We start from the raw sequence: 17,074 nt of genomic DNA on the forward strand, positions 1-17,074 counted from the left end.
TAATGGACCTTATCCGACTATATTATATAATGGACCTTATCCGACTATATTATATAATGGACCTTATCCGACTATATTATATAATGGACCTTATCCGACTATATTATATAATGGACCTTATCCGACTATATTATATAATGGACCTTATCCGACTATATTATATAATGGACCTTATCCGACTATATTATATAATGGACCTTATCCGACTATATTATATAATGGACCTTATCCGACTATATTATATAATGGACCTTATCCGACTATATTATATAATGGACCTTATCCGACTATATTATATAATGGACCTTATCCGACTATATTATATAATGGACCTTATCCGACTACATTATATAATGGACCTTATCCGACTATATTATATAATGGACCTTATCCGACTATATTATATAATGGACCTTATCCGACTATATTATATATTGGACCTTATCCGACTATATTATATAATGGATCTTATCCGACTATATTATATATTGGAACTTATCTGACCAAAAAGCTATATTCCAGTTAAGAGTGAAAATAAATGATATTCTACAAATGCTCTCCTAAAGCAGTGCTCTATCTAAAAGGATGTCTGTCATTATGGGCAAAGGGGCTTGTTAATGCGGTACGTCCTGTAAATGCTATTGACATGTGCCATTTTGAAATGAATCCTGCCACCTTCACGAGGCAGCTCAATAAATGTCACATGCTCCCTGTGCCATTGTGGCATCATAACCCGCCCTCCGTGCTTTTCCTGGGAGCCGCTGGGCTGACACAGGGCTCTTTTGGCCGTGCGTATTGATGGACCCTCCTTTTCTCTCAGTGTGAGCGGAGTGATCGATGGGATCAATAAGAGCCTGTCAGGCTACCTGTCTCCAGCCAAACCCTCACAGCTTCACTCAATCTAACTCTGTAACTAGAAGTGGTCGACAGACGACAAAACAAGCTGTGCATCTATGTGACTACTGCCATCAACCCCCAAAAAGTGAGTGAATACTTTCTAAAAGCACTGTATGTGACTACGCTATCACTACTCCAGATTTGGCACAAAATGCTCCTGTGTCCCAAATTGGATGCCAACTGTCCTGACGTTGGACGGCATTTGCTACCGTGCTACAACGCACCTTTTGAAATCATCATATTAAATAGTAGCTAAAGGTCTTTGGTTCGTTTTTGGGTTTCTAAACCATAAATGGTAGCTGTAAAATTACATTGACTTTCTCTCAAAATCACGTGACAGGAAACAAAAAGCCTCACCACATCCACCACCATAAAATCCTGATTTCATGAACAATGACCTAGGATGGACCAAATCTCCCAACTCAACCCCTTCCTGTTCTCACCGGTCTTGTCGGAGTTGCAGAGCAGGGTCTCTTTCTCGGCCCTCAGACCGGGGCTGGGCCCGTGCTTCATCCACGTGGCGATGGTGAACTGGTCAGTCAGGTTCTGTGGAACCACCCGCTCTGGCACGTTGGCCGCCTGCCGCCCGTCGAAGTTGAAGATGAGGTCACTGTCCCGCCCGCTGTCCGTCAGCAGTGAGGCCGTCCAATTGGTGGAGACGCTGGGGGCGGGGAGGAGGTCCGTGCTGCCGGACGCTGCACCTAGAGGAGGAATTGAAAACGAGTATAATCAGTTGGTGACATCCTCACACACGAAAAGTGACACCAGGTTAAAAGGAAACTGATCAGATTCAGAATCACCTTTATTCACCAAGTACATTTACACATACTCAGAACTTTACTTGGTGATATGGTGCTGCTAGTGAAAGACAAAATACAGACAACAGAGTTTAAATAAAGTTTACATACAAGTAGGTAGAGTGAGCATAGAGCTATTAGAAAATGAACAGATATACACATGAAATAGTGTGTATATGGTTGATATACAGTGGATGTACTGTACACATTTACTGACACAGTATTTCTAATGTTTGAATTGGAAGTTATCTAAAACCCTCTAATCCTACAATGTCCATGCAGGGTGTTTGGAAGTTTAGTGAGTTTAGAACGCAACAGTACAGAAACAGGATGTGGAACTGTTGCGAACTGACCAGTTTTCTGTGGTTAAGGTATTTGGCAGCACCACCCTCTCCATGTCACACAAGGGGTGACTGTCTGATGCCTATGAGTGGTGAATGACCCAGTTTGTTAGGACCCTTGGTTCTCACCACCAAATTCCCACCCGGCCCACCCTTCAGAAGAAACAAGCTGGCTCTTTTAAGCTATACAACATTTATGTCTGTCAATTGATAGGCCAGCATAAATACACACCCAGGCCTTAACTCTCTCAGGGCTTTCAATGTGATCGTGAGAAGTTGATGAGATTCAGTCTTCTACTCTCACTATGTACAGTTTTCAGAGGGCTTGTCAAATCCATGACCCCTCTCTTCTTTTCATCTGTTTCGACCAGCCCACGTCTGGCCATGGGAACTATGAATACATCACACCTTCAACCTTTCTCTGCTTAGGAAATAAAGTATGTTTTTTTTAAACAAACTTTTCATAATGGGCCATAGGATGTTGTTTGTTTACCTTTAAGGGGCTCTAAAAATAATATGGTGGCCCTCTTGAGCAATATCTGTGCACTCTATTTACAGTATGTATACCGATATTTGTACTCTCACAGAAATCAATGTTGCTCAGAAAAAAAGGTAACACTTTATTTGGATAGTCCATTTCTAGATACTCAGTAACTAACGATCCTAACCTTAACCCTTACTCTAACTCTTATTCTAAACCTGACCCTAACCTTAACCCTAACCGTAACCTTAACCCTAACCGTAACCTTAGCAAGCAGTTTCTTGTCAACAGATAGTTTGTTGCTAGCATGAACATCTGTAGAGCATCTGCAGACGGGAAATCCAAATAAAGTGTGACTAATAAAAAAAATGTACAATGTGTTTTATTGCATATTAGATAATGATTATTGAGCTTTGGAAAAGTTCCTGGCTTGCAAACTTTGCATACTAAAGAAGTATGGAAATCACTTTGCATACTAAAGAAGTATGGAAATCCAAATGAGAATATGAGGATATTAAGTATGCCTGTGTAGCCATCATTACACAAACACTTAAAGACTTAGACTAGAGTCCACCAATGAACTGTTATTGCAGCATATTAAATTGTTCAAACCAACCATACCACGCTTCAGTTTTACACAACAGGAAAATAAATCCAAGGAAGAAATATAGTACAAATCTGAGACATTTCACATGTTCAACTCTTCACAATGAACATTTTCACTTATTTATAAAAATGATTCATAAGGTTGATTTAATATACACTTTCCTATGTGTTACAAATTACAATTAAATACCTCTACTTGTTTATAATTTGACTGTTAGATATTGGTGGGAATCAACGAGGCAGAAAATGTGAAATTAGAGTAAATAATTGGAGACAACTAATGGGACGCAATTGTCTGTATGACTTCACTAGTCACAAGTGTAATTATGAATGACACATTATGTAACCGCACACAGGTTGAAATGTTATAGGTACATTTTATTGTTTTCTTTTGTCCTCTCTTTCCTTATTAATTGGCTTACCACAGAGTTTCTGCATGGACTTCTCGGAGTAGGTCTCTCGGTCGCAGCCCTTCCCAATGTGGCTGGTCTGCAGCTCCACCATTGCTCTCACGGCCGACAATGGGCCGTCACAAGTCTCCAGGTGCATCTTGGGAAACAGCTGCTTACTTCCTGTCCCGGGCTCGTAGTCTACTTGTTTGTTCCAGCCTGGGAGAAAGAGAGTAGAATATTATTGTAGTTTATTATTCCAATAGAAAATGAATTTGTCCAAATAATTAGAAGGCTAATTCAGATCCCAAGGCTAGCTTGTTAGCACAACAATACACTGAACTCTTATCATCATTTTGCTACTTTAGACAGAAACATTTCAAAATATAAATGTTTTTATTCCTTCTAAAACAGAACAACTAAATTAAATAAATCACCTAGAAATGATAAATGCGTTCAGCCACTGGCCAATTCAGTCTCTCCTACTGTTATATTATTTACCACTTTTTCTGGTCCTGTATGGCTCAGTCGGTAGAGCACGGTGTTTGCCCCTCCAGGGTTGTGGGTTTGGTTCCTGGGGACACCCATATGTAAAATGTATGCCAGCATGACTGTAAGTTGCTTTGGATAAAGGTGTCTGCTGAATGGCATATATAGTTATATACCATTCTGGTTTAGTATTCACTTTGCATGAAGGTCGTATCCTTCGTTAGGCTAGCTCAACCACAGCGACAATACTACAGAGGCAAAGGGTTCCACTTAATGCCTCTGAATTGAAGGCATCACGGAGCACATCTCACTAAAGCTGAAAGGTGACTTCACACACCAAGGAGCTTAGGAAGAAGTGAGGTTCTGATACAGGAGGCTATGCTACGCTAACCAACCGTGCTTGCTAATCCATGTCACACAGCTGTTTTGGCGACACGCATGACAGGGATCTGCTATCATCCCAGCTAGCACAGTGGATCTGGGCTGATTCCGGCTGAAATTCGGGGCACTCGGCTGAGAGTCAGACTCAGCCGACATCATGTGGCCCGATTCAGTGCCGCCTTCAGCAGTATTACTTATGGCTAGGATGCAGGGATTGAGCTCAGGCCATTCCGGTGTGAGTTATCTGTCCCAAATGTATTACTTGGGGCTCGGGCCGATTCCGGTGAGCGTTATCTGGCCCAAATGTAATACTTGGGGCTCGGGCAGATTGGGGCTACTCTCTGGCAGATGATTAAATGGGCTGCTTTATATAATTAACATTTCATAATTCATTTTTCCATATTTTCTCATTGTTTCTGTGATCAAAAACTGCAATTAACATTTAAATGAAATTCTTGTATAGTCCTGTATCGTATTTTAGTATTTTGATACTTTGTGCAAGGCAATTGATGAGCATTAAAAACTTTGTGGATGGAGTCTCCCGAGTGGCGCAGCGGTCTAAGACACTGCATCGCAATGCAAACTGCGTTGCTAAAGATGCTGGTTCAAGACACCGGCCGCGACTGGGAGACCTATGAGGCGACGCACAATTGGCCCAGCATTGTCCGAGTTAGGGGAGGGTTTGGCCGACCGGGATGTCCTTGTCCCATCATGCTGTAGCGACTCCTGTGGTGGGCCAGGCGCATGCACGCTGACACGATCACCAGGTGTATGATGTTTTCTCTGACACAAACTGTTTTTTTTGTGGGTGGTTAAAATTTCCATGTATAAAATGTATAATAGTAAAAATGACTAAATCAGGTAATTTTGTATGCATTTATTTACATTTGCATCGGGCTGCTTCTGGGGGGATTCTGGTAAGATTCCCGGAAGAGTTGGCTGAATTCCGGTAGACGGAAACGGCCCGATGTACTTTGGCCAATTCTGGGCAGTCATTCATTTTGATTCCGGGCTGAGTCCGACACCCGATTCCGGGCCAATTCAATCAGTTCCTGCCCCCCGGAAGAGGGCCGCATCTGGGCCGATTCCTCATTGCTAGCTGGGATGGCCTTTCAAATCAAACCAATAACCCTTACCTGAGACAAAAAGAATGAAAGGATGTCCTGTGTGAGCTTAAATTGAATTCAGGTGTTTGACTACTCAGTGTCATGTAGCTAACATTACAATGCTACAATGACAAATTTTGCTATCAATGCTAACGAACACGGTAACATATCACCACAAAGGGATTCATTTGACATGAATCACTGCCCAATTATGTCACAAACAACATTTAATTACAGGCATCTCTCAAAATATATTATTGATTGGCAGACCAAGCTCAGCTTACTCCAGGTAAGATATTCTACTTCAGAGAGTGTCTTTATCAAAGGGATGTGTAGACCAGGCAGGGAGTCCCCAGCAGGGACTCCCCAGCAGGCCTTTTCACCACCACAGGCAATATGAGAGTCAAATCGCCTCTGTTGATTGGGCCAGAAGAATCGCAGAATTGGGGGGAATAGAATCTGAAATTAAGTCGAACAGTAGAATAAGAAAAGGAGTGTGGAAGTGGAATAAAATAAGAATACATTTGAAGTGCTAAGGCAATATCGTCAAAAGAAGTCTAGAGTGACGTTGATGGTTCTCTACCAGAACAAAGTGATAACAGATTGCCAGAAAATGGCGAGAGAATGGGATGGGCGGCTGTAAAGATCAACCATGATAGGTAGCATATGACCAGAAAGATGGCAGATAGAGAGAAGGTAGATGTAGTGTGAGAGAGAGAACGAGAGCGATGGTGGAAGACAGAACGTGAGAGTAGAATTACATGCTTAAAGAACATGACAGCTCCATTGCGGGAAGCTCTCCCCACCCCACGGCTTAGTCTGTCATCTTTGTCACCCGGTTTATATTTCGATTACCCTCCATATGTATCTGTGCGCCGCACCCGGTCTTCTTTATAGTCTAGGAAGCCGTAATGGCCATTTTATTACTGTGTGTGGAGCAGAGAGTTGACAGCTGTCGAGTCTGTTCCTTGATATATTCAAGGTCAAACACTCAGAGAAAATAATGACCAGGGAGAGGCAGACAGAGAGAGGATGTTGTTGGAGCAGGATTATTGTCATGAATCTTGCCCTGTGCCAGCAAATGACCACTCTGCAGAGCTACCTCCAGGGCAAAATTCATTACAATAAATGCCAACCTGCGTTGGCTGGCAAAAGAAATGGTGCAGGAATTTCTCTATTTCACCCCTGTGATTATAATTGGGAGTTATACTCATGTTTTAATTTCCTCTTGTGAGAACAATAAAATATCTATCTATCCTGGTAATGAAAATATACTAACAGCATTGTCTCGAAGGCCATAGAAATCTTGCAGGCACCAATTTCAAGTAGAGCTTTGATTTCAATATGCATTCTATTCAATTACACAAATCATACTCATTTCATGTGTGCCTTTATTAAGGTCAAATAAATGACTTTATGAAGTATACAGCCATAATATGTTAATGCCTCATTTCATCTTATTTTAATGATTATATAGGAATTGCTCGCCTGAGGTAGAATATCTCATGATAATGTAGACCTCACTATCTACCAATAAAGTTAATATATATATTATTCGTAGCCATCTATTTACCACCACAAACTGACGCTAGCACTAAGACCGCACTCAATGAGCAGTATAAGGCCATAAGCAAACAAGAAAATGATCATCCAGAAACGGCGCTCCTAGTGGCCGGACTTTAATGCAGGCAAACTTAAATCCGTTTTACCTCATTTCTACCAGCATGCTAAATGTGCAACCAGTGGAAAAAATCTCTAGATCAACTTTACTCTACACACATAGGTGCAAACAAAGCTCTCCCTCGCCCTCCATTTGGCAAATCTGACCATAATTCTATCCTTGTCACGAACTGACCAGTGAAAAGGGTAATTTACCATAGTAGAATGGTCAGGGCATGGCAGGGGGGTTGTTTTGTGTGTTTTGGGGTTTTTTGGTTCTAGAGGAATTTGTTCTAGTTTTCTATTTCTATGTTTCGTTTTCCATGTTTGGCCGAGTATGGTTTCCAATCAGAGGCAGGTGTCTTTTGTTGTCTCTGATTGGAAGCCATACTTAGGCAGCCTGTTTTCCTTTGGGTTTTGTGGGTGGTTATTTTCCGTTTAGTTATTGTACCTGCCGGAACTGTTGGTCGTTTGTTATTTTGTAAAGTGTTTCTCATTAAAGTATCAAGAATGAGCACTATTCACGCTGTGCCTTGGTCTAATCCTTTCGACGCCTGTGACAATCCTCCTGATTCCTGCTTACAAGTAACATCTAAAGCAGGAAATACAGTCGGGGAAAAAAGTATTTGATCCCCTGCTGATTTTGTACGTTTGCCCACTGACAAAGAAATGATCAGTCTATAATTTTAATGGTAGGTTTATTTGAACAGTGAGAAACAGAATAACAACAAAAAAATCCAGAAAACGCATGTCAAAAATGTTATAAATTGATTTGCATTTTAATGAGGGAAATAAGTATTTGACCCCCTCTCAATCAGAAAGATTTCTGGCTCCCAGGTGTCTTTTATACAGGTAATGAGCTGAGATTAGGAGCACACTCTTAAAGGGAGTGCTGCTAATCTCAGCTTGTTACCTGTATAAAAGACACCTGTCCACAAAAGCAATCAATCAGATTCCAAACTCTCCACCATGGCCAAGACCAAAGAGCTCTCCAAGGATGTCAGGGACAAGATTGTAGACCTACACAAGGCTGGAATGGGCTACAAGACCATCGCCAAGCAGCTTGGTGAGAAGGTGACAACAGTTGGTGCGATTATTCGCAAATGGAAGAAGCACAAAAGAACTGTCAATATCCCTCGGCCTGGGGCTCCATGCAAGATCTCACCTCGTGGAGTTGCAATGATCATGAGAACGGTGAGGAATCAGCCCAGAACTACACGGGAGGATTTTGTTAATGATCTCAAGGCAGCTGGGACCATAGTCACCAAGAAAACAATTGGTAACACACTACGCCGTGAAGGACTGAAATCCTGCAGCACCCGCAAGGTCCCCCTGCTCAAGAAAGCACATATACATGCCCGTCTGAAGTTTGCCAATGAACATCTGAATGATTCAGAGGACAACTGGGTGAAAGTGTTGTGGTCAGATGAGACCAAAATGGAGCTCTTTGGCATCAACTCAACTCGCCGTGTTTGGAGGAGGAGGAATGCTGCCTATGACCCCAAGTACACCATCCCCACCGTCAAACATGGAGGTGGAAACATTATGCTTTGGGGGTGTTTTTCTGCTAAGGGGACAGGACAACTTCACCGCATCAAAGGGACGATGGACGGGGCCATGTACCGTCAAATCTAGGGTGAGAACCTCCTTCCCTCAGCCAGGGCATTGAAAATGGGTCGTGGATGGGTATTCCAGCATGACAATGACCCAAAACACATGGCCAAGGCAACAAAGGAGTGGCTCAAGAAGAAGCACATTAAGGTCCTGGAGTGGCCTAGCCAGTCTCCAGACCTTAATCCCATAGAAAATCTGTGGAGGGAGCTAAAGGTTCGAGTTGCCAAACGTCAGCCTCGAAACCTTAATGACTTGGAGAAGATCTGCAAAAAGGAGTGGGACAAAATCCCTCTTGAGATGTGTGCAAACCTGGTGGCCAACTACAAGAAACGTCTGACCTCTGTGATTGCCAACAAGGGTTTTGCCACCAAGTACTAAGTCATGTTTTGCAGAGGGGTCAAATACTTATTTCCCCCATTAAAATTCAAATCATTTTATAACATTTTTGACATGCGTTTTTCTGGATTTTTTGTTGTTATTCTGTCTCTCACTGTTCAAATAAACCTACCATTAAAATGATAGACTGATCATTTCTTTGTCAGTGGGCAAACGTACAAAACCAGCAGGGGATCAAACACTTTTTTCCCTCACTGTACTAGTGACTTGCTCAATACAGAAGTGGTCAGATGACACGGATGCTACGCTACAGGACAGTTTTGCTCGCACAGACTGGAATATGTTCCGGGATTCATCCAATGGCATTGAGGAGTATACCACCTCAGTCACCGGCTTCATCAATAAGTGCATCGACGACGTCGTCCCCTCGGTGACCGTACACACATTTCACAACCAGAAGCCATGGGTTACAGACAACATCCGCATCGAGCTAAAGGCTAGAGCTTCCACTTTCAAGGAGCGTGACACTAATCCGGATGCTTATAAGAAATCCCGCTCTCCGTAGCCAATGTGAGCAAGACCTTTAAACAGGTCAACATTCACAAAGCCGCGGGGCCAGAAGGATTACCAGGACGTGTACTCAAAGCATGCGTGGACCAACTGTCAAGTGTCTTCACTGACATTTTCATTCTCTCCCTGACCGAGTATGTAATACCTATATGTTTCAAGCAAACCATCATAGTCCCTGTGCCCAAGGGAGCAAAGATAACCTGCCTAAATGATTACCACCCAGTAGCACTCACGTCGGTGAAGTGCTTTGAAAGGCTGGTCATGGCTCAAATCAACACTATCATGCCAGAAACCCTAGACCCACTCCAATTCTCATACCGCCCCAACAGATCTACAGATGACGCAATGTCAATCGCACACCACACTTCCCCGTCCCACCTGGATAAAAGGAACACCTATGTGAGAATGCTGTTCATCACCATATCGCCCACAAAGCTCATCACTAAGCTAAGGACCCTGGGACTAAAAACCTCCCTCTGCAACTGGATCCTGGCCTTCCTGACGGGCCGCCCCCCCAGGTGGTAAGGGTAGGCAACAACACATCTGCCACGCTGATCCTCAACACTGGGGCCCCTCAGGGGTGCGTGCTCAGTCCCCTCCTGTACTCCCTGTTAACCCATGACTCCATGGCGAAGCACGACTCCAACACCCTCATTAAGTTTGCTGATGACACAACAGTGGTAGGCCTGATCATCGACAATGATGAGACAGCCTATAGGGAGGAGGTCAGAGACCTAGCAGTGTGATGCCAGGACGACAAAGGAGCTGATCTTGGACTATAGGAAAAGGAGGGCCGAACAGGGACTGAAGTGGAACGGGTCGAGAGTTTCAAGTTCATTGGTGTCCACATCACCAACAAACTATCATGGTCCAAACACACCAAGACAGTTGTGAAAAGGGCAATACAACACCTATTCTCCCTCAGGAGACTGAAAAGATTTGGCATGGGTCCCCAGGTCCTCAAAAAGTTCTACAGCTGCACCATTGAGAGCATCCTGACCAGTTGCATTACTCCCTGGTATGGCAACTGCTCAGCATCTGACCGGAAGGTGCCACAGAGGGTAGTTCGTACGGCCCAGTACATCACTTCGTCAAAGCTTCCAGACATCCATGACCTATATACTAGGCGATGTCAGAGGAAGGACTCCAGCCACCCAAGTCATAGACTGTTCTCTCTGCTACCGCAAGGCAAGAGGTACCGGCGCGCCAAGTCTAGGACCAAAAGGCTCCTTAACAGCTTCTACCCCCAAGCCACAAGACTGTTGAACAACTAAAGTAATTAAATGGTCACACGGACTATTTACAAATGGCCACCCCTTCTGTTTTTACACTGCTGCTACTCGCTGTTTATTATCTATGCAGTCACTTTACAAATTACCTCGATTAACCTGTACCCCCGCACATTGACTCTGTACCGGTACCCCCTGTATATAGCCTCGTTATTGTTATGCACATTTCTTGTGTTACCTTGTGATTGATTAGATTGTTTATTTAGTAAATATTTTATTAACTCTATTTCTTGAACTGCATTGTTGGTTAAGAGCTTGTAAGTAAGCATTTCACTGTAAGGTCTACACCTGTTGTATTCAGCGCATGTGACAAATACAATTTTATTTTATTTGATATATGTAAGGTTAACGGCTAGCCTATGGTGGATTATGGCTGGAATTATTAGACATTTGAGAGCTTTTGTGTGAGTATAACATATTTATTATTGCTCCGAGGGGAGGACTGATGATGCAAAGATGGTGGGAATGTGACTGTACTGTACTTTGCAGTATGTACCGTTGCCATGACATTGAGGACTATTAGATAAAAAAAATGTACAGCTTTATTTGAGGATGACATTTACAGTGGAGTGTCTCATGGAGAGTTGCCCTTTAGTATCAAGCCATCCCCCACTACTGTGTGAGCCTCCACCCAGGTAATGGAACAACTCTGGACACATTTCAAGCCACATTTACAGCAGGAGGAATCACACACTGTCTTTAAAGGTGCAATATGCGATTGCTGCATCCAGTTGTTGGACTTTTACATTAAATATATACACTGAGTGTACAAACCAAGGCAACTTGACACAACTGTGGGAAGCATTGGAGTCAACATGGGCCAGCATCACTGTGGACCACTTTCAACACCTTGTAGAGTCCATGCCCTGAGGAATTGAGGCTGTTCTGAGGGCAAAAGGAGCGGTACAACTCAATATAAGGACGGTGTTCCTAATATTTTGTACACTCAATGTATATACCCAATGGTTCTTCAAGAATATAACTTGTAAATGCCTCTAAAACTTAGTCAATCAGAAAACAAAATATACACTTGTTTTACTCTACTGTTTGTAAACATTGTAATTCTAAACAAACGCTGTATAGCCTTAAAACATGGTTAAAACTATCATTTTTATATCATCAATGGTCATTCCTTGCATCCATCCCTCAGCTTTTAACCAAAACAGTGGAGGTGTGGCCATTCTGTCATTGTTTGCCCTTTTAAGAAAGGAGTGATTTCTTCCAATTGGGTGAAGGTGAAATATCCTGCGCATGTTCCTGCTCTCTGTCTCCCCAGCCTTTCTTCTCCTGACGTGGCCTACTGACATCTGACAGGGAAGCAGTGGGGGACCCTGTCCGCTTATAAAGGCTTTCACTCAGCACATGCTACAGTAGTCCGAGACAAGATCCAGGCAAGTTCCCAAGACACTAAAAGGCTTTATTTTAAAACGGGATATGCTAAAAGCCCCTCTCCTTTCTTCTCTCCCCTATCTATCCTTCTCTCTCTCTCTTTCTCTCTGTGTCTAGAATGCCGCTGTATCCCCTCTTCCCTTCTCCACAGGGGCCATTGACCTGGATTGGTCGGGTAAACAGAGTCGAGTTGAGGAGGACTGTAAGATCCAGAGCCAGGAGTGTGATAGTGTAGCTATAAGCCTCCACGGGGATGATGAGAGCTCCTTTTTTCCCTGAAAGCAGACTGCTGTGGCATAAGGTGGAGACGGAGGAAAGAACAGTCCAATGCGACCGCAGAGAATCTAAGAGACATGCCTGCAACCATTTTGGGAGAAGTAAAGGAAGGTTTGTTGGTCAAGAATCAGGTGGCCCCAATCCGAGCCTGACCTTGGTCTTTGTATACCAGTCGTGTAGGCTTGTTCACCAGCCGTGTGACTTGTTCACCAGCCGTGTAGGCTTGTTCACCAGCCGTGTGACTTGTTCACCAGTCGTGTAGGCTTGTTCACCAGCCGTGTGACTTGTTCACCAGCCGTGTAGGCTTGTTCACCAGCCGTGTGACTTGTTCACCAGCCGTGTAGGCTTGTTCACCAGCCGTGTGACTTGTTCACCAGCCGTGTAGGCTTGTTCACCAGCCGTGTGACTTGTTCACCAGCCGTGTAGGCTTGTTCACCAGCCGTGTGACTTGTTCACCAGCCGTGTAGGCTTGTTCACCAGCCGTGTGACTTGTTCACCAGCCGTGTAGGCTTGTTCACCAGCCGTGTGACTTGTTCACCAGCCGTGTAGGCTTGTTCACCAGCCGTGTGACTTGTTCACCAGCCGTGTAGGCTTGTTCACCAGCCGTGTGACTTGTTCACCAGCCGTGTAGACTTGTTCACCAGCTGTGTAGACTTGTTCACCAGCTGTGTAGATTGTCTGGTATATTCATATGCAAAAAATTAGATAACACCCCTAAAATGTCCTTCAATCTGAGTGGAAGCAATCCATTTCTGCTGCTCTTCACCAGATACTCCCGAGTGGTGCAGCGGTCTAAAGCACTCCATCCTAGTGCTAGAGGTGTCACTACAGACCCTGGTTCGATACTGGGCTGTTTCACAACTGGCCGTGATTGGGAGTCTCATAGGGCGGCGCACAATTGTCCGGGTAGGGGAGGGTTTGGCCGGGTAGGCCTTCATTGTAAAATAAGAATTTGTTTTTAACTGACTTGCCTAGTTAAATAAATAAAATATAAATAGTGTTCCTCTAACATGTGGGAATCCACACTACTTATCAAATAATTAGCAACCTGTTAGTAGTATCTTTTGGGATCTGCAACTCAGATCTAAGCAGTGTGTGCACTTCTCCTTTGATTAGACTGACCTTGCCAGCCAGGTTTGCAGACAGGCTTGACGTCGATGTGCACTGCCACACTCTCCGTCGCCCTCTTCTGGCCGCAGTCGAAGGCGGTCACCATGACCTTGTAGCGCTGCTTCTTGTCGTAGCTCAGACGCGCCGTGTTTCTGATGTTGCCTAGAGAAGGAAAATGTAAATGTAAACATGGATGCACTCAAGAAAATCATAGTCACTGATATCTTCTGCAAATAGATTGTATTTCTGGAGTCAAAGAATAAACCTCTTTTACAATAAATTTTACTGAGTTCCTTTGCCATCTACATCTGCAAGGCTCGTCAGACTCTAAAACCCTTTTGGTTCAGGGAGAACACTTTTTGGTTCCATTTCCCTCTGTGGAAACGGTCCTACATTGAACCCAAAAGGGTTCTATCTGGAACCAGAATGGTTCTACCTGGAACCTAAAAGGGTTCTTCAAAGGGTTCTCCTATGGGGACAGTGGAACAACCATTTTAGGTTCTAGATAGCTCCTTTTTTTCTAAGAGTGTACCTTATACAGTACCAGTCAAAAGTTTGGACACACCTACTCATTCAAGGGTTTTTCTTTATTTTTACTATTTTGTAGAATAATAGTAAAGACATCAAAACTATGAAATAACACACATGGAATCATTTAGTAACCAAAAAAGTGTTAAACAAATCCAAATATATTTTAGATTTTAGATTCTTCAAAGTAGCCACCCTTTGCCTTGATGACAGCTTTGCACACTCTTGGCATTCTCTTAACCAGCTTCACCTGGAATGCTTTTCCAACAGTCTTGAAGGAGTTCACGCTGAGCTCTTGTTGGCTGCTTTTCTTTCACTCTGCGGTCCAATTCATCCCAAACCATCTCAAGTCGGTTGAGGTCAGGTAATTGTGGAGGCCAGGTCATCTGATGCAGCACTCCATCACTCTCTTTCTTGGTCAAATAGCTCTTACACAGCCTGGAGGTGTGTTGGGTCGTTGTCTTATTGAAAAACAAATGATAGTCCCACTAAGTGCAAACCAGATGGGATGGCGTATTGCTGCAGAATGATGTGGTAGCCATGCTGGTTAAGTGTGCCTTGAATTACAAATTAATCACTGACAGCGTCACCAGCAAAGCACCCCCAGACCATCACACCTCCTCCTCCATGCTTCATGGTGGGAACCACACATGCTGAGATAATCTGTTCACCTACTCTGCGTCTCACAAAGACACGGCAGTTGGAACCAACAATCTCAAATTTGGACTCATCAGACCAAAGGACAGATTTCCACCAGTCTAATGTCCACTGCTCATGTTTCTTGGCCCAAGCAAGTCTCTTCTTCTTATTGGTGTCCTTTAGTAGTGGTTTCTTTGCAGCAATTCAACCAATGTAATGAAGGCCTGATTCATGCAGTCTCCTCTGAACAGTTGATGTTGAGATGTGTCTGTTAATTGAACTCTGTGAAGCATTTATTTGGGCTGCAATTTCCGAGGCTGGTAACTCTAATGAATTATCCTCTGCAGCAGAGGTAACTCTGGTTCTTCCTTTCCTGTGGCGGTCCTCATGAGAGCCATTTTCATCACAGCGCTTGATTGTTTTTACAACTGCACTTGACAAAACTTTCAAAGTTCTTGAAATTTTCCAGATTGACTGACCTTAATGTCTTAAAGTAATGATGGACTGTCATTTCTCTTTGCCTATTTGAGCTGTTCTTGCCATAATATGGACTTGGTCTTTTACCAAATAGGGCTATCTTCTGTATACTCCCCCACCTTGTCACAACACAACTGATTGGCTCAAACGCATGAAGAAGGAAAGAAATGTCCACAAATGAACTTTTAACAAGACACACCTGTTAAATTAAATGCATTCTCATTGACTACCTCATGAAACTGGTTGAGAGAATGCCAAGAGTGTGCAAAGAGTATGCATCAAGGCAAAGGGTGGCTGTTTTGAAGAGTCTGATATATAACATATATTTTTATTTGTTTAACACTTTTTTGGTTACTACATGAATCCATGTTTGTTATTTCATAGTTTTTATGTCTTCACTATTATTCTACAATGTAGAAAATAGTAAAAAAAAAAAAAAAAACCTGGAATGAATAGGTGTGTCCAAACTGAGTTTGAATTTGTTTTCCCACCTTCCCTAAATTTGTTCTATTTTCAGTGTACTCGCTAGCAGCCTCTAGAGTCAGTTTGGTTGTCTGAGAGTGTGCCTGGGTTTGGATCATAGAGATAGAGCACTAGAGAGGAATTATGGTTTGGGGACTTATGAGTTCAGCCTCTTTATAGTTGTATCTCTATGGTCCTGATGCTGTAAAGGAGACAGCGGAGAGGACAGGAGAGGAGAAGAGAGGAGAGGTCAGGAGCAGTGTGAGCCCTCAAACCTGGACAGCGCCACTCCCAGATGGGCACTACGAACATGATGTTCCCTGGAAAAGGAGGATATCTCAGTCTCTCACATCCTTCTGTGAATCTGGGTCGGAGCGTTAGTGGAGTGGTATGTTGTTGGCACTGATTGTGTTGATTCATGTCATGCAGTGAATCAAAAGGAGGCTTTTATTCAGATGAAACACTGTACTGTAGTTCCACCGCAATGGCTGTGGTGGTGGTTACACTGGTCTCAATGGACTGGATCCATGCACAACTCCTTATTTTGTGGAAATCTCCCATTGACAACAATGAGTTGTATGGATTCTACCCTAAATGACACTTTAGGGAAGTGAGGAGAGATGGCATTGTGTTTTCTTTGATTGAATGCAATACATGCAACTGTGATACATCTAATACCACGATAGAACCTGACCCAGGCAGGGTATACTGTAGGTTACAAATGAGGTGTATATCTAACAAAACTACATTAGATAGACTTTTTACTCCAACAGGGTTATTGAACACATTTTTATAAAAACGGTGTAATGGGAAATTTACCAACTGGTGGAGAGACATGATTAAAAGTACTTCTTTATATCCTGAGTTGTGCTCTGTTCATGTGTTCCAGTGGTTAGTCTCTCCCCTCCTCACTCACTCCATCTCTCTCCTTCTCTCCCTGAGCTACAGAGGGCAGACAGGCCTGTTTTATTTAATAACTTACTCAGGCCTCTGATCCACGGTTAATGATGGAGCCAGAAGCCCCTCGGTACAAAACACACTCTGGCGGCCCCCAAGCATCACTACGCTCAGCTCTATTTGATCACCACAAGTGCCAGTCACACTGCAGAGCCTGGGAGGGCCATAGGAGGCAAGGCGACTGGCAGCCGTGGAGCTGGCATGGCATGCGGGAGCCATGAAAGTGCCAACCTGCTGTCCCCTGGGGGTCACAGAGGCGCCTGAGCCGTGCCAGTGGACAT

General features: G+C 43.5%; 1 protein-coding gene across 1 annotated transcript in view; it reads right to left on the reverse strand.

Moving 5' to 3' along the window:
- LOC106599045 (calsyntenin-2) overlaps positions 1–17,074 on the reverse strand; it is a 282,535-nt gene that overhangs the window by 48,340 nt on the left and 217,121 nt on the right. Inside the window, exons 5-7 of the mRNA XM_014190100.3 lie at positions 13,743–13,892; positions 3,545–3,730; positions 1,341–1,598 (exon numbers count right to left, since the gene is read on the reverse strand). Of these exons, the coding sequence (XP_014045575.1) occupies positions 1,341–1,598; positions 3,545–3,730; positions 13,743–13,892 (594 nt within the window). The remainder of the gene's footprint in view (positions 1–1,340; positions 1,599–3,544; positions 3,731–13,742; positions 13,893–17,074) is intronic.

The sequence above is a fragment of the Salmo salar genome, chromosome 03 (assembly GCF_965601325.2).
Source record: "Salmo salar chromosome 03, fSalSal1, whole genome shotgun sequence".
Classification (NCBI taxonomy): domain Eukaryota; kingdom Metazoa; phylum Chordata; class Actinopteri; order Salmoniformes; family Salmonidae; genus Salmo; species Salmo salar.